The sequence below is a fragment of the Xenopus tropicalis genome, chromosome 4 (genome assembly GCF_000004195.4).
Source record: "Xenopus tropicalis strain Nigerian chromosome 4, UCB_Xtro_10.0, whole genome shotgun sequence".
Classification (NCBI taxonomy): Eukaryota; Metazoa; Chordata; class Amphibia; order Anura; family Pipidae; genus Xenopus; species Xenopus tropicalis.
Genome location: NC_030680.2, coordinates 26,694,014 through 26,720,695, shown reverse-complemented (window position 1 = coordinate 26,720,695; position 26,682 = coordinate 26,694,014). Strand labels below are relative to the sequence as shown.

At 39.0% G+C, this 26,682-nt stretch overlaps 1 protein-coding gene across 1 annotated transcript in view; it reads right to left on the bottom strand.

Annotated features, from left to right (window-relative positions):
• Positions 1-26,682, bottom strand: part of LOC116410389 (mucin-5AC-like) — a 53,435-nt gene that overhangs the window by 6,364 nt on the left and 20,389 nt on the right. The window contains exons 22-34 of the mRNA XM_031900754.1: positions 26,216-26,455; positions 23,170-23,326; positions 22,799-22,933; positions 21,180-21,330; positions 19,381-19,436; positions 16,914-17,159; positions 9,288-14,313; positions 7,250-9,180; positions 5,324-6,817; positions 3,783-4,019; positions 3,424-3,501; positions 2,033-2,110; positions 22-120 (exon numbers count right to left, since the gene is read on the bottom strand). Coding sequence (XP_031756614.1) covers positions 22-120; positions 2,033-2,110; positions 3,424-3,501; positions 3,783-4,019; positions 5,324-6,817; positions 7,250-9,180; positions 9,288-14,313; positions 16,914-17,159; positions 19,381-19,436; positions 21,180-21,330; positions 22,799-22,933; positions 23,170-23,326; positions 26,216-26,455 — 9,928 coding nt within the window. The remainder of the gene's footprint in view (positions 1-21; positions 121-2,032; positions 2,111-3,423; positions 3,502-3,782; positions 4,020-5,323; positions 6,818-7,249; positions 9,181-9,287; positions 14,314-16,913; positions 17,160-19,380; positions 19,437-21,179; positions 21,331-22,798; positions 22,934-23,169; positions 23,327-26,215; positions 26,456-26,682) is intronic.

Sequence of the window (26,682 nt, the reverse complement as noted above, 5' to 3'; positions counted from 1 at the left end):
ATTTAGTTAAATCAAACTTACCACATGAAAGTTGGGGGCAGTAGGAATTCTTCCTTGAGGAAACAGCAGCATGATACCCCGGGTTGCAAGTTGGTATCCTGCAGTCGCAAGTTGGATAAGCTGAAGAGAAATTAGATTTGTGGGTTTTGACAAAAGACTTATACAGGTACTAGATCTATTATTTCGGAATGCTTGGATTCTGGACAAGGGGTATTTCTGAAATTTAGATGTCCATTCCTTTAGTCTACTAAACCATGTTTAGAGATTAAATAAACCCAACAAAATTGTCCTGCCTCCAACATGGATTCATGCATATTAGTTTGTATCAAGAACAAGGTACTGTTTTATTATTAAATAGAAAAGGGAAATGATTTTTAAAAATTAGAATTAAATTGACTCTATGGGAGAAAACCTTACCACAATTCAGAGCTTTTTTAGATAATGTCTGTACATTACATCTACCTGTATCTAATACTCTATCAGTAGTAATGAGTGATTTTTTTCAGCAGGCATGGATTTGCTGTGAAATTTTGCATTTGGTCATTGGGATTTTTTTTTTTTTCCGCAAAACTGCTGCAAAGATGCTCACTACGACAACAATTTGCAGAGTAAGGAAAAAGTCATGGTCACATGAAAAAAGTCACATGTGATGTGCCGTAGCCGGATTTTGTGAATTATTCAGCAGTTTGCCAAATTGTTCTGTGAAGTGAAATGGCCCACATTCACTTATCACTATCTATCAGTGCAATGTGGAACAGAACTACTGTTTATCATCATGTATGAACAATGGCTCTGTGTACTTGTATCCCTGATAATTACCTAACAACATGTAATAATGTTCATTAGACATTACAATGATGATTTTAATTGAGCATTGCTAATTGCTGTTGTTCATAATGAGTTTTAGTACATATACTGTTCACTGGCACCAGTGACAAATGCAACAGAAATTCTTTTTTCTGTCACAATAGAGTTCATTCTTGAAGCCCCTGGGTGCAAAAGCTCTAAGGGGTGCAAGAGAGCCCAGTGGTGTGTTGCTTTTTGCAAGCAGCTTTGGATACAAAATCCAGCACTCCCTGTTAAGAGCAGAATCAGGAGGTGCACTACAGACTAGTCATTATACAGTCTGTGCCTTCTGCAACTACTTACCTTGCATGTCTGATACCACTTGTACCATTTATTGTACAATTCCTATGTTTAATACTGCTATAAACATATACATAGCAGTATCTTCAACTTCTACAAAAGTTATTGAATTCTGATAAAATAGGATACATCAATACCTATTAATGGTAAAACAACTGGGGGTACCAAGTCATTAGACACCCCCAGTCATTCTAATTGCTTACCTGTTAGCTTGGGGCTGGCACAAATGCACAAATCTTGGACAAAGTTCTGTAGTGTGCACATGCTTGCCCAAGCCCAAAGGGGAAGCCCAGAAGGCTAAAAAAAAAAGGTGGCATAAAACTCAGCAAACAGTACCCTGGGCATGTGTATTTACTGAGGATAAGTGCCAGTCAGGAGTATCAGGTAAGCAACTAGAAATACTGGGAGTGCCGAGGAACTTGGCACCTCCAGTGATTTTACATTTCAGTGACTAGTCAGTGCAGTGACTAGTGCTAGTCCAAAAACACAATCAGTGATTTTGGAAATATCCATTAATTGTTCCTGTATAAAATATTGACAAACACTCATGTCTGTTTATACACAGACATGAATCTGAAAGCCATGTGGTCTCTTCTAAAACAAGATAACTCAGCTCACTGGCTCAAAATGCAATTTTCAGTTTATTCAGAAGTTTATTCATAGCAATTGTCCTATTTTAGATATATTCTCAGCTTTGTTTTTAATATTGATATTTTCTGGAACTTATATTCTTCTATTGATCTAAACTTCTTTTTTGTATCTTTTTTTTCCATTTTTCCATTGATCCAAACATCTTTTTTTCTTTTATTTTCTATCTTCTATCTTCTTTTGGCTATCATTTGTAAGTGAGAGCAATATGTAGACATAATAAGATCTGAATCTGTACCTGGAGTGCCGAGTTCATTAATTGTTACAGATTTTTCCGAATATGGTTCCCCTTGTGGTGTTGTTATCGAATCCAAGCCTGTAAAGTTAATTAAAACATTTGTTTATTAGTCAGGTATTATGCTTCAATAAGACAATTGGAATAAGATGCTAGATAGAGTAAACTGAAACTGTCAAATCCATAACACAAAGTCACTGGCAATACTGCTGGAATATTTGCTGCTCCTGTAAAAAACAATTGTAGTTTGGTTTGTGGTGCCATAAATAATATTTATCTATCACTGCTGTTTTTTAACAACATGCATTTGATCAATTATCTGGAAAGCCATTATACAGAATTCCAGAATATGGCAGCATTTCTGATGTTCTAGCTAGTGTTCTAGCTATGATATCCATTCAAGCCATTATTTGGCTGTATGTTACACTGTAGATGCAACAGTGCCTTGTGGGATATGGCACAAGAAAGAGACCAGAGCCTAATCAAAAAGGGCACTGATTGCGTGACTTTCCTCCATCGGGCTTAGGTTTTTTGGCCATGAAGTTCACGAATTTGCAATTAAGCAGGTCTGGTAATCCAAACTCCCATATGTTAGAAAACGCACTACGTTTGCCCAAGTGCACTAACATAACCTATAGTACCCAAAAAGATTTTGCTTTTAAAAAGGTGACCAGCAAATACTACACATGAAAAATAATTACTCTACAACCTCTAAGGTTTGCAATTGCAAATTAATTTTATGCTCAAATGAAAGTCATTTTGGCATTTTACTGCCAATAGATTCACCACATTAGTGCCAACTAGAACACTATATATATTCTGCAAAAAGCTTTATCATACCTGAGTAAATAGCCCTAGAAGCTTTCTCTGTTTGTTTAAGATTGCAGCTGCCATTTTAGCTTAGTCTTCATAGCTTCCTGCTGTAGCTCTAGCCATTTTAGCATAGATTATACATTCCTAAGGGTAGGGGGAGTGGGTTTTACAAATTCATATGGGAAGGGGCAGCAAGAGAGGGGAGAGAGGAGAGAACTGCACAGACTCTGGCCCCGGGAATGAAGGATTTTTCTGAGAGAGGAAGTCAGATACCTGAGAACAAGTTTACAAAAAAGGAGACAAGAAATCCTGTGTTTCTTTTGATAGAGGACTCAGTGCAGAGTTTCTGTGAGTGCTTATAGCTGTATTTACATAGACCTATATGTAAAAGCTTTCTTAGTTTTTATCTTTCCTTCTCATTTATCTCATCATAATTCCTGTTATTAATAGAAAACAAAGTAAAAGCTATAGTGCTTGTTATCAGGGGCCTGAGTGCCAAATGCTGTAAATTCACAAATTTTGTACCTTGTATTAATTAGTAAAATCCATCTGTCTTGCTTAATGGTATAAATTAAACTTACCTGAGTTTGTGGTTTCAGGTATAAATGGTGTAGTTGTTGGGTATTCTGCAGGTGTTGTTCCTGGCATGTACATAATACCTGTAATTTTAATGGGCAGTGTTAGATGTGACTCATTTAAAGTGATTACACATATGTTTGTTTTTCCCAGAGGAAAACAGAGGACAACAATAAATGCCGCCTCTGGTTGTACAGCACATAATGATAACATCAGATTTTTCTGAGTATAAAAGATTTTTTCCCAAATCCTAATTTTTATAAAAATTGCAGGGATTTAGCCAAATCCTGAGCAAACTGGAATCAATGCATTCCTAATATATATATAAACCTGCACATGCATATACACAAAATGTGAAACTAACATGTAGTGCTGGGAACAGGACTAGTTGTTACGCTTGGAGTGGATACTGTAGAAGTGGTTTCTTCAGGTGGAGGTGGTGTTGTTGGCAGTGTAGTTGTTGGGGACGGTGTTGATGATGAAGTTGTGGGTTTGTTGGGGGTGGTGCAATCCCCTACATATCTTACTGTTGTGCACTGGCTGCTGCATTCTGCATAATATTCACAGCCTTCTTTGTCTGCAACTGTGTAGATTATTTGACCTGAAATATAAATATATTTTGGATATTAATTTTAACATTTTTTTGATAGTTTGTAAATTACAAGTTTTCACATTTGTCTCACCATGTCCAGACACCAATGTTTGTGTTTTGAGACCATGCACCACCTAGTGGGGATTTTTGGTATTTTTTCCCTGTTTTAACTGGTACAGATATAACCCAACAACATGGCTTGGCTGCATCTGTATAACAAATTGAAGTACAGGTATGGGATCCCTTATCCGGAAATCCGCTATCCAGAATGCTCCAAATTATGAAAAGCCTGTCTCCCATAGAATCCATTTTAATCAAATAATTCAGAATTTTAAAACTGATTTTCTTTTTCTCTGTAATAATAAAACACTACCTTGTAATTGATTCCAACTTAGATATAAATAATCCTTATTGGAGGCAAAACAATCCTATTGGGTTTAATAAATGTTTTATTGATTTTTTAGTAGACTTAAGGTATGGAGATCCAAATTACGGAAAGACCCCTTATCCAGAATACCCTTGGTCCTGAGCATTCTGGATAATGGGTCCTATACCTGTACTAGACATTCTAAGGATTAAACAATGCATTAACAAATAGGGTCAGAGCAATTTAAGTAATACAAATGACTAGCTAGTATATATATATATATATATATATATATATATATATATATATGTGTGTGTGTGTGTGTGTGTGTGTTTATACATACTGCTGTGTCAAGCGAGTACATGAATATTTTTAATACAATTAGCCACTAAAAAGAAGCCAATGATTTCATAATCTGTGCCCAGACAAAAATGCTTAGAAAATGTGTTTATTAAGAGTTACTGATTTTACCTACTGCCAAAATGATTGATACAAGAAAAATGCTTTATCTAGTGGACATAAGACTAAAAATTACTTAATAATACTGTACCATTTTTGAAATAATAAATGTACTGTCTCTCTCTACATGTAGGCTTTGTGTTTGAGATAAGCATTTATAAAATTAGCTCTAACACATTGCCTAGTCAAAGGGAGCCCAGACAAAAAGAGACAACAAATAACAATCAAACTTTGACTTATGCATTAAGAAAAACATATTGCTTAGGGGGATATAAAGCACAATAAAAGTTTTAGTACAAAATTTTAGTATGAAATGTGGAATTAATTATATATATAGAAAATGTCTTATTTCCATGTCAGAAAAATTTAATTACATTTTAGTATTTACAAAAGTTTATCTTTAAATGTTAACTAATCGAGGAAATCTGAATGTAAAAATCAACTTATAAACCAGCCTATAAGTGCATATAAAATGACAATAACTTACCTGGAGTATACCGCACAGTGCTTATCTCACAGTAACAAGGTGGTGTCACAGTTTCGGTGAGTGAAGGCTTGGTTTCAGTGACTAAAGCTGAGGTTGCAAGCGGTGTATTTTGGGTGTTAATTGGTGGAGTTGTCCCAGTGACAATGATTGGGGGTGTAGTTTCTGTAACAATGATGGGTCCTGTAGGTGGAATGCTTACTGAAGATGTAGATTGGGTGTTAATTGGTGGAGTTGTCCCAGTGACAATGATTGGGGGTGTAGTTTCTGTAACAATGATGGGTTCTGTAGGTGGAATGCTTACTGAAGATGTGGATTGGGTATTAACAGGTGGAGTTGTCCCAGTGACAATGATTAAGGGTGATGTTTCAGTGATAACTGAGGGGGTTGTAAGTGGTTCGGTTACTGAAGATGTTGATTGACTGTGGATAGCTGGAGTTGTCCCAGTGACAATAACCGAAGGTGTTGTTTCAGTGACAACTGAGGGGGTTGTTGGGTGAATGCTTACTGAAGATGAGGATTGGGTATTAATTGGTGGAGTTGTCCCAGTGACAATGATTAAGGGTGATGTTTCAGTGACAACTGAGGGAGTTGTAAGTGGTTCGGTTACAGAAGATGTGGATTGGGTGTTAATTGGTGGAGTTGTCCCAGTGACAATGATTATGGGTGATGTTTCAGTGATAACTGAGGGGGTTGTAAGTGGTTCGGTTACTGAGGATGTTGATTGACTGTGAATAGCTGGAGTTGTCCCAGTGACAATGACCGAAGGTGTTGTTTCAGTGACAACTGAGGGGGTTGTAGGTGGAATGCTTACAGAAGATGAGGATTGGGTGTTAATTGGTGGAGTTGTGCCAGTGGCAATGATTGGGGGTGTAGTTTCTGTAACAATGATAGGTTCTGTAGGTGGAATGCTTACTGAAGATGTGGATTGGGTATTAACTGATGGAGTTGTCCCAGTGACAATGATTAAGGGTGAAGTTTCAGTGACAACTGAGGGGGTTGTAAGTGGTTCGGTTACGGAAGATGTGGATTGGGTGTTAATTGGTGGAGTTGTCCCAGTGACAATTATTAAGGGTGTTGTTTCAGTGACAACTGAGGGGGTTGTAGGTGGAATGCTTACTGAAGATGAGGATTGGGTATTAATTGGTGGAGTTGTTCCAGTGACAATGATTAAGGGTGATGTTTCAGTGATAACTGAGGGGGTTGTAAGTGGTTCAGTTACTGAGTATGTTGATTGGGTGTGAATAGGTGGAGTTGTCCCAGTGACAATGACTGAGGGTGTTGTTTCAGTGACAACTGAGGGGGTTGTAGGTGGAATGCTTACTGAAGATGAGGATTGGGTGTTAATTGGTGGTATTGTCCCAGTGACAATGATTGGGGGTGTAGTTTCTGTAACAATGATGGGTATTGTAGGAATGCTTACTGTGGATACAGATTGAGTATTAACAGGTGGAGTTGTCCCAGTGACAATGATTAAGGGTGATGTTTCAGTGATAACTGAGGGGGTTGTAAGTGGTTCGGTTACTGAAGATGTTGATTGGGTGTGAATTGGTTGGGTTGTCCCAGTGACAATGATTAAGGGTGTTGTTTCAGTGACAACTGAGGGGGTTGTAAGTGGTTCGGTTACTGAAGATGTTGATTGGGTGTGAATAGGTGGAGTTGTTCCAGTGACAATTATTAAGGGTGTTGTTTCAGTGACAACTGAGGGGGTTGTAAGTGATTCGGTTACTGAAGATGTTGATTGGGTGTGAATTGGTTGGGTTGTCCCAGTGACAATGATTAAGGGTGTTGTTTCAGTGACAACTGAGGGGGTTGTAAGTGGTTCGGTTACTGAAGATGTTGATTGGGTGTGAATAGGTGGAGTTGTCCCAGTGACAATGACTGAGGGTGTTGTTTCAGTGACAACTGAGGGGGTTGTAGGTGGAATGCTTACTGAAGATGAGGATTGGGTATTAATTGGTGGTGTTGTCCCAGTGACAATGATTGGGGGTGTAGTTTCTGTAACAATGATGGGTATTGTAGGTGGAATGCTTACTGTGGATACGGATTGAGTATTAACAGGTGGAGTTGTCCCAGTGACAATGATTAAGGGTGATGTTTCAGTGATAACTGAGGGGGTTGTAAGTGGTTCGGTTACTGAAGATGTTGATTGGGTGTTAATAGGTGGAGTTGTTCCAGTGACAATGATTAAGGGTGTTGTTTCGGTGACAACTGAGGGGGTTGTAAGTGGTTCAGTTACTGAAGATGTTGATTGGCTTTCAATCGATGGAGTTGTCCCAGTGACAATGACTGAGGGTGTTGTTTCAGTGACAACTGAGGGGGTTGTAGGTGGAATGCTTACTGAAGATGAGGATTGGGTATTAATTGGTTGAGTTGTTCCAGTGACAATGATTAAGGGTGATGTTTCAGTGACAACTGAGGGGGTTGTTAGTGATTTGGTTATTGAAGATGTGGATTGGGTGTTAATTGGAGTTGTCCCAGTGACAATGATTGGGGGTGACGTTACTGTAGCAATGATGGGTTTTGTAGGTGGAATGCTTATTGTGGATGTGGATTGGGTATTAACAGGTGGAGTTGTTCCAGTGACAATGATTAAGGGTGATGTTTCAGTAATAACTGAGGGGGTCGTAAGTAGTTCGGTTACTGAGGATGTTGATTGGGTGTGAATAGGTGGAGTTGTCCCAGTGACAATGACTGAGGGTGTTGTTTCAGTGACAACTGATGGGGTTGTAGGTGGAATGCTTACTGAAGATGAGGATTGGGTGTTAATTGGTGGTGTTGTCCCAGTGACAATGATTGGGGGTGTAGTTTCTGTAACAATGATGGGTATTGTAGGTGGAATGCTTACTGTGGATACAGATTGAGTATTAACAGGTGGAGTTGTCCCAGTAACAATGATTAAGGGTGATGTTTCAGTGATAACTGAGGGGGTTGTAAGTGGTTCGGTTACTGAAGATGTTGATTGGGTGTGAATAGGTGGAGTTGTTCCAGTGATAATTATTAAGGGTGTTGTTTCAGTGACAACTGAGGGGGTTGTAGGTGGAATGCTTACTGAAGATGAGGATTGGGTATTAATTGGTGGAGTTGTTCCAGTGACAATGATTAAGGGTGATGTTTCAGTGACAACTGAGGGGGTTGTAAGTGATTCGGTTACTGAAGATGTTGATTGGGTGTGAATAGGTGGAGTTGTCCCAGTGACAATGACTGAGGGTGTTGTTTCAGTGACAACTGAGGGGGTTGTAGGTGGAATGCTTACTGAAGATGAGGATTGGGTATTAATTGGTGGTGTTGTCCCAGTGACAATGATTGGGGGTGTAGTTTCTGTAACAATGATGGGTATTGTAGGTGGAATGCTTACTGTGGATACGGATTGAGTATTAACAGGTGGAGTTGTCCCAGTGACAATGATTAAGGGTGATGTTTCAGTGATAACTGAGGGGGTTGTAAGTGGTTCGGTTACTGAAGATGTTGATTGGGTGTTAATAGGTGGAGTTGTTCCAGTGACAATGATTAAGGGTGTTGTTTCGGTGACAACTGAGGGGGTTGTAAGTGGTTCAGTTACTGAAGATGTTGATTGGCTTTCAATCGATGGAGTTGTCCCAGTGACAATGACTGAGGGTGTTGTTTCAGTGACAACTGAGGGGGTTGTAGGTGGAATGCTTACTGAAGATGAGGATTGGGTATTAATTGGTTGAGTTGTTCCAGTGACAATGATTAAGGGTGATGTTTCAGTGACAACTGAGGGGGTTGTTAGTGATTTGGTTATTGAAGATGTGGATTGGGTGTTAATTGGAGTTGTCCCAGTGACAATGATTGGGGGTGACGTTACTGTAGCAATGATGGGTTTTGTAGGTGGAATGCTTATTGTGGATGTGGATTGGGTATTAACAGGTGGAGTTGTTCCAGTGACAATGATTAAGGGTGATGTTTCAGTAATAACTGAGGGGGTCGTAAGTGGTTCGGTTACTGAGGATGTTGATTGGGTGTGAATAGGTGGAGTTGTCCAGTGACAATGACTGAGGGTGTTGTTTCAGTGACAACTGATGGGGTTGTAGGTGGAATGCTTACTGAAGATGAGGATTGGGTGTTAATTGGTGGTGTTGTCCCAGTGACAATGATTGGGGGTGTAGTTTCTGTAACAATGATGGGTATTGTAGGTGGAATGCTTACTGTGGATACAGATTGAGTATTAACAGGTGGAGTTGTCCCAGTAACAATGATTAAGGGTGATGTTTCAGTGATAACTGAGGGGGTTGTAAGTGGTTCGGTTACTGAAGATGTTGATTGGGTGTGAATAGGTGGAGTTGTTCCAGTGATAATTATTAAGGGTGTTGTTTCAGTGACAACTGAGGGGGTTGTAGGTGGAATGCTTACTGAAGATGAGGATTGGGTATTAATTGGTGGAGTTGTTCCAGTGACAATGATTAAGGGTGATGTTTCAGTGACAACTGAGGGGGTTGTAAGTGATTCGGTTACTGAAGATGTTGATTGGGTGTGAATAGGTGGAGTTGTCCCAGTGACAATGACTGAGGGTGTTGTTTCAGTGACAACTGAGGGGGTTGTAGGTGGAATGCTTACTGAAGATGAGGATTGGGTATTAATTGGTGGTGTTGTCCCAGTGACAATGATTGGGGGTGTAGTTTCTGTAACAATGATGGGTATTGTAGGTGGAATGCTTACTGTGGATACGGATTGAGTATTAACAGGTGGGGTTGTCCCAGTGACAATGATTAAGGGTGATGTTTCAGTGATAACTGAGGGGGTTGTAAGTGGTTCGGTTACTGAAGATGTTGATTGGGTGTTAATAGGTGGAGTTGTTTCAGTGACAATGATTAAGGGTGTTGTTTCAGTTACAACTGAGGGGGTTGTAAGTGGTTCAGTTACTGAAGATGTTGATTGGCTTTCAATCGATGAAGTTGTCCCAGTGACAATGACTGAGGGTGTTGTTTCAGTGACAACTGAGGGGGTTGTAGGTGGAATGCTTACTGAAGATGAGGATTGGGTATTAATTGGTTGAGTTGTTGCAGTGACAATGATTAAGGGTGATGTTTCAGTGACAACTGAGGGGGTTGTAAGTGATTCGGTTATTGAAGATGTGGATTGGGTGTTAATTGGAGTTGTCCCAGTGACAATGATTGGGGGTGACGTTACTGTAACAATGATGGGTTTTGTAGGTGGAATGCTTATTGTGGATGTGGATTGGGTATTAACAGGTGGAGTTGTTCCAGTGACAATGATTAAGGGTGATGTTTCAGTAATAACTGAGGGGGTCGTAAGTGGTTCGGTTACTGAGGATGTTGATTGGGTGTAAATAGCTGGAGTTGTCCCAGTGACAATGACTGAGGGTGTTGTTTCAGTGACAACTGATGGGGTTGTAGGTGGAATGCTTACTGAAGATGACGATTGGGTGTTAATTGGTGGTGTTGTCCCAGTGACAATGATTGGGGGTGTAGTTTCTGTAACAATGATGGGTATTGTAGGTGGAATGCTTACTGTGGATACGGATTGAGTATTAACAGGTGGAGTTGTCCCAGTGACAATGATTAAGGGTGATGTTTCAGTGACAACTGAGGGGGTTGTAAGTGATTCGGTTATTGAAGATGTGAATTGGGTGTTAATTGGTGGAGTTGTCCCAGTTACAATGATTGGGGGTGATGTTTCTGTAACAATGATGGGTTTTGAAGGAGTAATGCTTACTGTGGATGTGGATTGGGTATTAACAGGTGGAGTTGTCCCAGTGACAATGATTAAGGGTGATGTTTCAGTGATAACTGAGGGGGTTGTAAGAGGTTCGGTTACTGAAGATGTTGATTGGGTGTGAATAGGTGAAGTTGTCTCAGTGACAATGACTGAGGGTGTTGTTTCAGTGACAACTGAGGGGGTTGTAGGTGGAATGCTTACTGAAGATGTGGATTGGGTGTGAATAGGTGGAGTTGTCCCAGTGACAATGATTAAGGGTGATGTTTCAGTGACAACTGATGGGGTTGTAAGTGATTTGGTTATTGAAGATGTGGATTGGGTGTTAATTGGTTGAGTTGTCCCAGTGACAATGATTGGGGGTGATGTTTCTGTAACAATGATGGGTTTTGTAGGAGGAATGCTTATTGTGGATATGGATTGGGTATTAACAGGTAGAGTTGTCCCAGTGACAATGATTAAGGGTGATGTCTCAGTGATAACTGAGGGGGTCGTAAGTGGTTCGGTTACTGAGGATGTTGATTGGGTGTGAATAGGTGGAGTTGTCCCAGTGACAATGACTGAGGGTGTTGTTTCAGTAACAACTGAGGGGGTTGTAGGTTGAATGCTTACTGAAGATGAGGATTGGGTGTTAATTGGTTGTGTTGTCCCAGTGACAATGATTGGGGGTGTAGTTTCTGTAACAATGATGGGTAGTGTAGGTGGAATGCTTACTGTGGATACGGATTGAGTATTAACAGGTGGAGTTGTCCCAGTGACAATGATTAAGGGTGATGTTTCAGTGATAACTGAGGGGGTTGTAAGTGGTTCGGTTACTGAAGATGTTGATTGGGTGTGAATTGGTTGGGTTGTCCCAGTGACAATGACTGAGGGTGTTGTTTCAGTGACAACTGAGGGGGTTGTAAGTTGTTCGGTCACTGAAGATGTGGATTGGGTGTGAATAGGTGGAGTTGTCCCAGTGACAATGACTGAGGGTGTTGTTTCAGTGACAACTGAGGGGGTTGTAAGTGATTCGGTTACTGAAGATGTTGATTGAGTGTGAATAGGTGGAGTTGTCCCAGTGACAATGACTGAGGGTGTTGTTTCAGTGACAACTGAGGGGGTTGTAAGTTGTTCGGTTACTGAAGATGTGGATTGAGTGTGAATAGGTGAAGTTGTCCCAGTGACAATGACTGAGGGTGTTGTTTCAGTGACAACTGAGGGGGTTGTAGGTGGAATGCTTACTGAAGATGAGGATTGGGTGTTAATTGGTGGTGTTGTCCCAGTGACAATGATTGGGGGTGTAGTTTCTGTAACAATGATGGGTATTGTAGGTGGAATGCTTACTGTGGATACGGATTGAGTATTAACAGGTGGAGTTGTCCCAGTAACAATGATTAAGGGTGATGTTTCAGTGATAACTGAGGGGGTTGTAAGTGGTTCGGTTACTGAAGATGTTGATTGGGTGTGAAGAGGTGGAGTTGTCCCAGTGACAATGACTGAGGGTGTTGTTTCAGTGACAACTGAGGGGGTTGTATGTGATTTGGTTATTGAAGATGTGGATTGGGTGTTTATTGGTGGAGTTGTCCCAGTGACAATGATTGGGGGTGATGTTTCTGTAACAATGATGGGTTTTGTAGGTGGAATACTTATTGTGGATGTGGATTGGGTATTAACAGGTAGAGTTGTCCCAGTAACAATGATTAAGGGTGATGTCTCAGTGATAACTGAGGGGGTCGTAAGTGGTTCGGTTACTGAGGATGTTGATTGGGTGTGAAGAGGTGGAGTTGTCCCAGTGACAATGACTGAGGGTGTTGTTTCAGTGACAACTGAGGGGGTTGTAGGTGGAATGCTTACTGAAGATGAGGATTGGGTGTTAATTGGTGGTGTTGTCCCAGTGACAATGATTGGGGGTGTAGTTTCTGTAACAATGATGGGTATTGTAGGTGGAATGCTTACTGTGGATACGGATTGAGTATTAACAGGTGGAGTTGTCCCAGTGACAATGATTGGGGGTGTAGTTTCTGTAACAATGATGGGTATTGTAGGTGGAATGCTTACTGTAGATACGGATTGAGTATTAACAGGTGGAGTTGTCCCAGTGACAATGATTAAGGGTGATGTTTCAGTGATAACTGAGGGGGTTGTAAGTGGTTCGGTTACTGAAGATGTTGATTGGGTGTGAATAGGTGGAGTTGTCCCAGTGACAATGACTGAGGGTGTTGTTTCAGTGACAACTGAGGGGGTTGTAAGTGATTCGGTTATTGAAGATGTGGATTGGGTGTTAATTGGTGGAGTTGTCCCAGTGACAATGATTGGGGGTGATGTTTCTGTAACAATGATGGGTTTTGTTGGTGGAATGCTTATTGTGGATGTGGATTGGGTATTAACAGGTAGAGTTGTCCCAGTGACAATGATTAACGGTGATGTCTCAGTGATAACTGAGGGGGTCGTAAGTGGTTCGGTTACTGAGGATGTTGATTGGGTGTGAATAGGTGGAGTTGTCCCAGTGACAATGACTGAGGGTGTTGTTTCAGTGACAACTGAGGGGGTTGTTGGTGGAATGCTTACTGAAGATGAGGATTGGGTGTTAATTGGTGGTGTTGTCCCAGTGACAATGATTGGGGGTGTAGTTTCTGTAATAATGATGGGTATTGTAGGTGGAATGCTTACTGTGGATACGGATTGAGTATTAACAGGTGGAGTTGTCCCAGTGACAATGATTAAGGGTGATGTTTCAGTGATAACTGAGGGGGTTGTAAGTGGTTCGGTTACTGAAGATGTTGATTGGGTGTGAATAGGTGGAGTTGTCCCAGTGACAATGACTGAGGGTGTTGTTTCAGTGACAACTGAGGGGGTTGTAGGTGGAATGCTTACTGAAGATGAGGATTGGGTGTTAATTGGTGGTGTTGTCCCAGTGACAATGATTAAGGGTGATGTTTCAGTGATAACTGAGGGGGTTGTAAGAGGTTCGGTTACTGAGGTTGTTGATTGGGTGTGAATAGGTGAAGTTGTCCCAGTGACAATGACTGAGGGTGTTGTTTCAGTGACAACTGAGGGGGTTGTAGGTGGAATGCTTACTGAAGATGAGGATTGGGTATTAATCGGTGGTGTTGTCCCAGTGACAATGATAGATGGTGATGTTTCAGTGACAGGAATTGTCTGTATTGTGTCAGTTGATTCAGTGCCTGTTAGAGCTGTTAATTCAGTCACAGTTATCATACTTGTAATCTCAGTTATGGAAGGAATTGTTTCAGTGCTTGGTTTAGTGCTGGGTGGTGTTGTTTCCGTAAGAATTGTACTTGCTATTGTAGTTTCTGTAATAAAATAGATAGAATTGTTTTAAATTAAAGTGTTATTTAACCAATACCTCCTTAATGTATAATAAAACAAAAAATTACACAAAATACAAAATACAACAAAAATTGTCATTTATCTTAATTTCTTCACTTATTCGGAATAATACATGTTTTTAATATGACATTTATACCTTGTTAAAGGAACAGTAACACTAAAAAATGAAAGAGCTTTAAAGTAATACAAATATAATGCACTGTTGCCCTGCACTGGTAAAACTGGTGTGTTTGCTACAGTAACACTACTATAATTTATATAATAAGCTGCTGTGTAGCCACAGGGGCAGCCATTCAAGCTGGAAAAAAGGAGAAAAGGCACAGGTTACATAGCAGATAACAGATAAGCTCTGTAGAATACAATAGTGTTTTATCTGTTATCTGCTAAGTGCCTGTGCCTTTTCTCCTTTGAATGGCTGCCCCCATGGCTACATAGCAGCTTATTAATATAAATTATAGTAGACTTTCTGAAGTAAACACACAACTTTTACCAGTGCAGGGCAGCAGCACATTATATTTTAGTTACTTTTATACACTTTCCTTTTTTGGTGTTACTGTTCCTTTAATATCATAAACTCAAGCTTAGTGAGAATGTTAGTATGACATAAAACTTTATTGCACTGGGTTCTTTCAGTCAGTAGCTATATGAGACTATTTTGATACCGTAAAATTATTATATAGCTTAGTGCATATGCAGAATTATTCATATAGCCTGTATATCATCTTTGATCCTTTGGCAGCACATGTTTGGGCTGGTTAAAAACTGGGTACTCAGAGTGTATTTTGCCTTTGCTGTTAAACAAGAATATCCGAGAGATGGGCTATTATTGAGAAACTAAGCTGCCCAATAACAGACCCAAGTCATTGTCTACTTAAGCAACATCTGACTGTAAAACCAAGTAGATAGCACTGATACAATTTGGTGCTTTTTAAAATTCTTTGAATTTTTAGTGGTTTAACAAATTTGCAGCAACACAGCCAGCTTAAATATGTGCTTTTCTATAGCAAAACAGCAAAACAGAAATAGTTACTAGTAGTCAGTACTAATACTATAGGTGCTTTCAAAATATTTTCTTATATTATCTTTTTCTGACGGACATTATTAAGGGTATACTATACATAAGTATAGTTTAACAAGTTTAACATTGCATTCCTGTATTTTGGTGAATGTCACAAAAGTGCTAAGGATGTTTTTGTCAATCAAAAAGCAATGTTGAATTTAAGCACCCAGTTATAATAGCTCTGTGTCTACATCTTTGCAGATCACCTATGGGCTGAATCCCTGACTGATGGCTGGAGGAGTAGGGAGAAAGTGTCAAACCTAAAACCACAAACTGTTACAAAGCTTGATTTAACGAACGTTTTTTAAAAAGAAAATAAGAAAATGTTAAGAATGTGGCATTATAAATTAATGACTAATGCTATAAAATTAGCAGTCCTTATATACATTAAGGGGCATATTTATTATACTGTGTAAAAATTGGGGAGAACATTCACCAGGCCTCGCCGTGCAAAATCGGTGTAATTCTTTTACGATTTATTTTTTCCACCGGAACTTATGTAGTTCGGGCGGCAATCTTCTCTGTTTATTTCACACAGCTTTTTACTCCGTTTTTCGGTGAATTGGTTTTACACAGCATAATAAATATGCCCCTAAGTAACAATAAGTAAGCCAAAAATAAAAAAACAATGCAGTTATTATGTAGATTTTTTTGTCCTCTGCTGCATTCCTATTAACTCAGCAAGGGTTTTTTAATGTAATTTTTGCTATGCGTCTTGCTGTATAGAGGTATATTTTATCTGTTCTCTAAATAAAGTTCAATCTGATTTATTTTGTTGCAAATATCAAATGGCTTCCCAGTTTTAAACAATTTGCAGAGATGGCATAGCACTGTGCACAGCATACTAAAATATGCTCTGTGCTTTTGTGAATCACACTGAAAGACAACTGGGAGGGCAGAAATATGTTGTTGTTTTCTTTACTTGAAGGAGAAGGAAAGGTAAAATGGTCTATGTAAATACATCCATAAACACAAGTGAAAAGAAACACCACATTTATTTCCTTCTATTCTGTACACATGACCTTCTGTGTCAGACTTCCTTCTCTCTGCAAAATTCATCAGGGTACAGCACAAGCCTGCTCAGTCTCTCCCTCCCTTCTCCTCCCCCCCCTGCTATAATCTGACTCCAGAGCACAGAGATGCAGGCACAGAGGTAAAGTCTGCCAAAGCTTAAATGGCAGCAGCTATCTTACAGAAACAGAGAGATTATCCAGGGCTGTTAACTGAGGTATGGTGAAGCATTCTACAGAAAAAATATAGTGTTCTAGCTTGCACTATTGTGACTTATCTATTGCCAATAAAATGCCTTAGCAGCTTTCCTCCTTCTTAAGTAAAATGTTTTATTTTTCTGTTGAAGAAGTACAGTATTTTAGTTCTTAGTCTTATAAACATGCCTAATATTTTATGGTGTTTTTTCATTCATTAGTAACCACTTACATTTGAAATTTGTCCTGCTACTCATTAAACGTCTTAAAATGAAGTTGTTTGGGGAATGCTATTTACCTGATGTGACCATTGTACCATTTGGAGTGCTGAATGGTGTACCGATGGTTACAGTAACAGGAGATGTTGTTGTAAAAACAAATGTTGTAGGGGGTAACGTTGTAACAGTAGTTGCGTTGCATTCCTCAACAACTCGGTATCTTGTTCCATTCACACAGTAAGATTTAAAACAGGCTCCTAATCCATCAGTGGTAGTGTAAATTAACTCATTCTCCTCATACAGCTGACCGTCATATTCACAGCAACCTTCACAGAAACAGTACATACAAAGTTAACATTACTTTAATTAAAACCTTATTATTGTTGTTGTTATTGTTATTATATATATAAATACATTTGTATATTACACAATTGATATCCATATAAATGATGCTGTGTATTATAAGAAATAATGTACCCCCTGTTGTAAATGTAAAGTCATCTCATAGTTACATGACCTGTATAAAAACTCTTGGCTTTGTTCCTCCTTATATTCGGGGTGCAATAATTCTCTATATAATACACAAGATCCACCATTGTCCTGTAAATTATATCCTTATAAATGCTGCTTAGTGAAGAGCAAATTGGTCCTGTTTGGCTTTACTGAAATATTTGCAAAGCGTTGGGAAAATTCACAAAACACAATAAAGGAGAAGGAAAGGTAAAAACAAAGTAAGCTTTATCAGAAAGGTCTACGTAAATTTAGCCATAAGCACTCACAGAAAAGCTGCACTGAGTCTTCTATCGAAAGAAACACATGATTTCTTGTCTCCTTTTTTGTAAACATGTTCTTTGGGTATCTGACTTCCTCTCTCAGAAAAATCCTACATTCCTAGAGGACAGAGTCTGCGCAGCTCTCTCCTCTCACCTACTCTTGCTCTCCCCTCCAATAAGAATTCATAAAACTTATTCCCCCCACCCTTAGGAATGTGTGATCTGTCCTATAACAGCTAGAGCTGTAGCAGAAAGCTACTTAAAATGGCAGCTGCTATCTTAAACAAACAGAGAAAGCTTCTAGGGCTTTTTACTCAGGTATGGTAATGCTGTCTGCAGAATAAATAAAGCGTTCTAGGTGGCACTAATGTGGCAAATCTATTGGCAGTAAAATGCCAAAATTACTTTCCTTCTCCTATAAAGTCGAAGGGTGTTTTTTTTTGTGGTGAATTTTTGCAACAGCTTTTTTTCTGCAGAAAATACATTGGAGTCTATGGGTGCCTCTATGTATTATAATACATATTTTGTATAATAATTATTACATTATTTTACAATAGGGTATATATATATATGTATATATATATATGTGGTAAAGAAGAAAACTGGTAATATCTATGTCAGTGTTACTGGTGGCATATGCATAAGTCAAGGATAGGTGATGCATTGTCAGTGCACTTACAGTCCATCTTTTGCCACATTTAACACAGAATTATAGGTGCTGTAAATTTGCACCTAAAAATAAATTATTTTACCCCTAATACCATTACAAAATACTGCTTGATAGTAAAGGCAGATTGTCCACAAAATAAGTCATTATTGCAAGTGAAAGAGACGTTATATAATAAGTTAACCATATCCCAATAATGCTGTACAGGTATCGGACCCCTTATTCGGAAACCCATTATCCAGAAAGTTCCAAATTATGGAAAGGCCATCTCCCATAGACTCCAATTTAATCAAATAATTCACATTTTTAAAAAATTATTTCCTTTTTCTCTGTAATAATAAAACAGTATGTTGTACTTGATCCCAACTAAGATATAATTACCCCTTATTGGGGGCAGAACAGCCCTATTGGGTTTATTTAATGGTTAAATGATTCCCTTTTCTCTGTAATAATAAAACAGTACCTGTACTTGATCCCAACTAAGATATAATTACCCCTTATTGGGGGCAGAACAGCCCTATTGGGTTTATTTCATGGTTAAATGATTCCCTTTTCTCTGTAATAATAAAACAGTACCTGTACTTGATCCCAACTAAGATATAATTAATCCTTATTGGGGGCAGAACAGCCCTATTGGGTTTATTTAATGGTTAAATGATTCCCTTTTCTCTGTAATAATAAAACAGTACGTTGTACTTGATCCCAACTAAGATATAATTACCCCTTATTGGGGCAGAACAGTCCTATTGGGTTTATTTAATGGTTAAATGATTCCCTTTTCTCTGTAATAATAAAACAGTATCTGTACTTGATCCCAACTAAGATATAATTAATCCTTTGAGGCAAAACAATCCTACTGGGTTTAATTACTGTTTAAATAATGTTTTTAGCAGACTTTAGGTAGGAGATCCGAATTACAGTAAGACCCCTTATCTGGAAAACCCCAGGTCCCGAGAATTCTGGATACTGGGTCCCATACCTGTACTCTAATGCTGCATTTAGCATGTTATTTTTTACAAAAAAATAAGTTGACTATCCTTGGATAGGTTCATTGGTTTTCCTCCAATATCCATGCAGATTTGCTAAGTTATTGACTGTATAGCTTACGTGTGTTGTTAGATTCTGTGTGGTTGTAGCATACTCTGCCTTCTGTTGTGCAGATGCTAATAAAAATAAATACAATTAATATAATTAAACAGAGTAACTTCAAAAACAACATGTAGTCATTATGACAATTCATACACTATGCATTTACTATTATATTTAAAGGGATAGTGACTTTTATTTCCAAAAAATGTGTCACTATCCCTTTAATCAACCCTTTTAATGGCCCACCTGCCTTTCTGTGGACCCCCATTTTGCACCTGCACTGGAGTTTGATGTCCGAGCAGTAAATTCTTTATTTTTAGCACGGGCCAAACTCCCAATAAGCTGAGGCATTTTTTACCTTTTTCCTCAGCCTACTGGAACTTTTGCCCTCCTCCTCAAGGCTAACGTCAAATTCTGCAGCATCAGGAAGAGGAGCTTCAGAAGGCTCAGTAATAAGGGTCTGTGGGGAGGCATGAGGGGCACTGTGTGATTTTTTCTTCACAGAGCTTAATAAAGTCATAGTGACACTTTACTGATATATGTGAAAGTGTCGCTATCACTTTAAAATTATATGTTTCATATTTTCCTGATATACTGCAAGAATATTATTTCTAAAATAAGTATTCTGTAAATTATACAAATAGAATAAAAAATATCATTGCTGGAGAGTAGTGATGAGCAAATCTGTCCTGTTTCGTTACACCATAAAATTCATAAATCTACAAGGAAATTCAGGAAACGTGTTTGTGCGTGACTTTTTTGTCACCAGTGTCTTTTTTTTTTTAGCGACCACGCCCATTTTGCTGTGACCGTGCCTATTTTGACACAACTGCAACAAATGTGACGCAACCAAGACTTTTTTTTTTGACGCGTGACAAATTTGAAAAAAATTTGCTCATCGCCATTGAAGAGCTATTGTCGCTTCATCACTGTTTTTATATTTGCCAATGATAATGGTTAGCGATGAGCGAATCTTTTCGGCAGGCATGGATTCGCAGTGAAATTCCACAATTCGCCAAAAACTGCAGCAAAAATTCACTGTGAAAAAATTTGCTGCAATAAAAATGTTACAAAAAATGCTGATACAAAAAAATGCCCATTGACTTTAATGCATTAGGAGTAAAAAAAAAAAAAGTTGCGAGTAAAAAAATGTCACCTGTGTGCATGTAGACTTCAGTGTGTTTTTTTAAGGTTTGCCATTTCGCAAATTTTTCTGCAGTTTCATGGATTTTTCCCCGAAGCGAAATGGGACAGATTCGCTCATAACTAATAATTGTCTTAGTTTTAACAGAATATTACCAACACACCAGGGTTCAATTACTATTGCCCTGGATGCAAGTGAAAGAGCATTAAGGGCTCTAAAACTGCATCCTTTAGGGGCCTTTAGCTTTGAAATGGGTGCAAATCGCATTGTGAAGTTCAAATATTTTAGGTGACTCTTAAGCAGTGATTCTTAACCAGAGGCTCGCAAGCAACATGTTGCTCACCAACCCCTTTGATGTTGCTCCCAGTGGCCTCAAAACAGGTGTTCATTTTTGAATTTCTGACTTGGAGGCAGGTTTTGGAGGCATTAAGACCATGTGTACTTTCACAATCCTTATTGGTTGCCCCCCAATGAACTTTTCTTAATGCTTGTGTCCCTCCTCAACTTTTTATATATTTAAATTTTTGCTCACAGGTAAAAAAGATTGTGTACCTCTGCTCTTAAGAGAAGTGCCCACTTTCTGTAGCAGTGACAATAATTTGTTTTAGAGTTTATATTCCTGAACGAATGCAGAAATAGAAAAAACATCAATATCTACCAATATGGAACTCACCATTCTGTGCACTTTGTTCCTGAATCTGCAGGCATTGCCTCATTAATTTTGTATCTAGTTTCACTTTGATAACAGTAGTCACATGTTGCGACACATCTCATTGTGTCTTCGTCAAAGAAAGGCCTTTCTTCTGGGCAATTAGGATAACAACCTATGCACAAAAGTAAGTGTAAACAGTATGAATTGTACATAACTGGAACAAATAAAGAAAGGTGCATTTGCTAGTTTATACATTTAAAGCAAAGTTCACCTTAGTAGTGCTATTTTGTAGGTATGTTTAACAAATGAAACAATAAGTTAAATATCTAAAATACAATTGCGCAGATATTATATCAGCGCTGTCCAACAGGAGATCAGCTGGATGTGGCCCTTCAGTATTTTTTGGAGATATAGAATAGTAGATATAGAACTGTTAATATTTATCTTATTGTGGGTATCAAAAATTGTACCCCCCCCTTGCGGTGGTAACCAGTAGCAATCAGTCATCATTGATAAACACAATTTATAACTTAAACTGCACTTATAAGGAGGTTATTGTGGTCATGTGGTTGCACATCACCCCTTACTTGGACATTTTTTTTTACATTTAAGCACTAGGAGCAAGCTTCTTCACCTAGTTATAAGTAAATCTGAAAAGTTACTGGTCACTTTCAGCCCACCCACACCAAAAATGGGGTGTATTAGGAAAAAGGAATGGGAGGAGCATCTCAATGATTTGTTTATTTACAAAAATCAACACGTTAAATACTAAAAGACCATGGCTTTTGCTTAGTATTAATTTGGCACCATGAACAAACAATTAAGGTGATTCCAAACTTGAACTATCATTAAACTTTACTTCCATTCAAGCAAAATATAGAACAGAATACTGTAATCGGTTCGGTTGCCCATCAGGCCCGGATTTGTGGAAAGGCCACAAAGGCCCGGGCCTAGGGCGGCACAAGTTTAGGGGCGGCATGCCGCCCCGCCGCAACAGAATTTTTAAATTTGTCTCCCATACGGAGCAGTCAGGACCTCTCCCCACTGCTCCGTATGGGAGTTTAAATGTGCGCATGCGCACGCGCATCGATTACGCATGCGCACTCAGGGGGAGAGGGCGCAGCGCGTTTGCGCACTCGCGGGGGCGGGGGTGGCCTCGGGGCGCCGCCAAGTTAAATCCGGCCCTGTTGCCCATGCCTCAAACCTGTCTCTTGAACACAACCAGCAATATTTCTGAAAACAATGGGTCACTCAGAGCTCCAGATTGGTGGTCCATGTTCGACACCCTGAACCCGCAGCAGGAGTAGAATCCAATCGGCACATAATTATAAGTCTGACGCGTTTTGTGTATGAAAACATGTAATCATAGACACATAGGTGTTTTATACACGAAACGCGTCAGACTTTTAATGATGTGAAAAAAGTTGTTTTTTTTTACTGCAATTGGGATCCGGTGGAGTGCGTGCCTAATCTATTTGTATCAGTTTGGGACCACCATTTAAAAAACCTTTCCATCTACCAGTACAAAATAGCATGGAATTATGAAATAAGGTTAAGTTCAAGTGTAGTGTCCACTCTCTTTCTTTAATCAAACCCTGTATTTGGGCCTAAGCTGGTACAATTCATGTTGCATTTCTCACCTTCTAAACCAGGCAAGTGATCATAACATCTTTTACCACGATTCCTGCATGTCTCTATACAATTTTTTTCAAGTCCACATGGCTTGTAGTGCCATTCACACTGTCCTTCAAGGTTGTAGAAATCACAAAATACGGCTGTTAAAGCAAATAGAAAACAGGTTTTAACAAACTGTCTTTATTATCTTTTGGTTTCTCTTTTTCTGCTACTATATAGATTTCCTTTTAAAACCAAATATTCTACTTGTACTCCCTACTGCTTTGATTTGTTTACATCATTTCGCTTAATAACCCAGAGATCCCTTCCCGTCTCTATTTTTGGCCATTTAAGTATCAGTTTAATGGTGTTGCTGAAATGTCTTATTCATACTCACGGCATATGGTTGGTGTTCTCCAATTAATACACTCTCCAGCTTCACTGCAGGCTTGGGCGTATGCAGCTACTGCTGTACAGAAGCACTCACAATCCCCACCAGTATCACAAGCACAGGCATCATTAACACATGATTCATAATATTTCATAGGATCGACCTGTAAATATAAAAATATTAAATATATATGTGTATATATATATATATATATATATATATATATATATCTGTCCTTGGAGTGTCTGCATTCTGATGGCAAAAATTTAATGCATACCAAAAATGTCACTACCGGCACACCCTATGTAAAAAAATCACAATTTTATTGCGAACACAGAAATAGTCCAACATTTTGGTCTTCAACCGGAACCTTAAAAAAAGGTTCCTTTGGTGTAGACCAGATCATGTTCCAAGTGAAAAATGGTTTTCCCTTGGTGCTGTTGCAGAAGGCCCTGTGGCCCTGTTATTCAACACCATTACATAGTTACATAGTTACATAGTTACATAGGGTTGAAAAAAGACCAGTGTCCATCAAGTTCAACCCATCCAAGTAAACCCAGCACACCCAACCCACACCTACCAATCTATACACTCACATACATAAACTATAAATACAACCACTAATACTAACTGTAGATATTAGTATCACAATAGCCTTGGATATTCTGATTGATCAAGAACTCATCCAGGCCCCTCTTATAGGCATTAACAGAATCTGCCTTTACCACATCACTAGGAAGGGCATTCCATAACCTCACTGCCCTCACCGTGAAAAACCACCTACGCTGCTTCAAATGGAAGCTCCTTTCCTCTAATCTAAAGGGGTGACCTCTGGTGCGTTGATTGTTTTTATGGGAAAAAAGAACATCCCCCAACTGCCTATAATCCCCTCTAATGTACTTGTACAGAGTAATCATGTCCCCTCGCAAGCGCCTCTTTTCCAGAGAAAACAACCCCAACCTCGACAGTCTCACCTCATAGTTTAAATCTTCCATCCCCTTTACCAGTTTAGTTGCACGTCTTTGCACTTTCTCCAGCTCATTATTATCCTTCTTAAGGACTGGAGCCCAAAACTGCACTGCATACTCAAGGTGAGGCCTTACCAGGGACCTATAAAGGGGCAAAATTATGTTCTCATCCCTTGAGTCAATGCCCTTTTTTATACAAGACAGCACTTTATTTGCTTTAGTAGCCACAGAATGACACTGCCTGGCATTAGACAACTTGTTATCAACAAAAACCCCTAGATCCTTCTCCATTAAGGAAACCCCCAACACACTACCATTCAGTAGATAGTTTACGTTTATATTATTTCTACCAAAGTGCATAACTTTGCACTTATCAACATTGAACCTCATTTTCCAGTTTGCTGCCCAGTTATCTAATTTTGTCAAATCGCTCTGCAAAGCGGCAGCATCCTGCATGGAACTTATAGTTTTGCACAATTTAGTGTCATCAGCAAAAATAGAAACAGTACTGTCTATGCCCTCCTCCAGGTCATTAATAAACAAGTTAAAAAGCAAAGGCCCAAGGACTGACCCCTGCGGTACTCCACTAACCACACTGGTCCAATTAGAAAATGTTCCATTTACAACCACTCTTTGTACTCTATCCTTCAGCCAGTTCTCTATCCAATTACAAATATTATGTTCTAGGCCAATATTCCTTAATTTGATCATTAACCTTCTGTGAGGTACTGTATCAAACGCTTTAGCAAAGTCCAAGTAGATGACATCAACTGCCATTCCAGCATCAAGGTTCCTGCTCACCTCCTCATAAAAGGCGACTAAATTAGTCTGGCAAGATCTGTTACGCATAAAACCATGCTGGCACAAACTAATAGTATTGTGAACTGCAATGTATTCAAGTACCCTATCCCTTATTACCCCTTCCAAAAGTTTTCCTACTACTGATGTCAGACTAACAGGCCTATAGTTTTCAGGCTGAGAACGGGATCCCTTTTTAAATAACGGCACCACATTAGCAATCCGCCAGTCTCTTGGCACCATGCCAGACCTCAATGAATCCTGAAAAATTAAGTGAAGAGGTTTGGCAATCACAGCGCTCAGCTCATATAATACCCTGGGATGAATCCCATCCGGCCCTGGACCTTTGTTTACCTTTACATGTTCAAGTCTCTTTTGAATTTCCTCCCGAGTGACCCATGCGCCAGTAGCTAAATTACTAGAACTGGGCATATTACAAGGGAAGCCTTCATTATCTGGCTCCTCAGATGTATAGACAGATGAAAAATAAGAGTTCAAAATTTCAGCTTTTTCCCCGTTCTCATCAACCAACTTACCCCCCCGTGATAATAAAGTTCCCACCCCTTCTTGCTTCATTTTTTTACTATTCACATAATTAAAAAATAATTTAGGATTCTTTTTACTCCTAGCAGCAATATCCCTTTCCATCTCTATTTTAGCTTGCCTGATAGCTTTTTTGCATGCTTTATTTGCTTCCTTGTACCTGATGAAAGTTTCTGCTGTCCCAGCTAACTTGAATGCCCTAAAAGCACGTTTTTTCTTACCAACCTCTACAATAACACTTTTATTCAGCCATAAAGGTTTTGCTTTGCGATGTCTCTCCTTGCTTACAAGGGGGATATACTGTTGTGTATACCTACAAAGCAATGTTTTAAAGATGTTCCATTTTCCTTCTGTGTCTAACCCCATGAAAAGCCTTTCCCAGTTGACACATTGCAGAGATGCCCTTATACTGGCAAAGTCTGCACATCTAAAATTAAGCGTATTAGTTACTTACCTGCAGAGCTCTTCAGTCTTGCCATATTATTCTGGAAGATGGTCACCTATTGGTCTTACCTTTGTTACACAAATACACTGCTATGGAATTTAAACAGATTTCTAAATACAGACTTCACCCACACTCTTGTTGGGGACAGCTGGGGAAATCAAAACTGGCCTTTAACCAAAGGCACGTCTAATGTAACCATATTGCACCAATGCTATTTTTCTAAAAAATTCTGGATCAGTCTTTAAATGCCTTTACAATGTGCAAATTATTTTTACAACAATCGTTGAACCCATGATACCTTAGAGTGACAAACTGAAAATGTAGGTCCCGTGATGACGCTGCACTTTCTTTGTGACCAAGCTTTTCTGTAAGGATTGAGGGAACAAGAATCTTGGACTGTATGGCCAGGGAGACAGTTCAATGATAATTTCCAGCTGTCGGCAAACTGTACCACATCTGTAGCATCAGCCAGAGTCAGTGTGGTGAAATCATTATTTGACATTCCATCATAGTTTCCACAAAGCCCACACACTTTACCCTGCAGAGCAGAAAATAAATTTCAGGTAGTGTCCTTAAATAAACAAAGCAATACAAAAAGCAAAAGTAATGATAACACTAAGAAAATTGGTTGCATAAAAAACAGACTCCATTCCCTCTAAAAATATATGAAATTAAAAATTGTATTCTAAAACATTAATTATAATTGTAATTATATATTTTTTCCAAGCTAGAAGGAAAACTATGTTAATAAGTGGCATTACATGA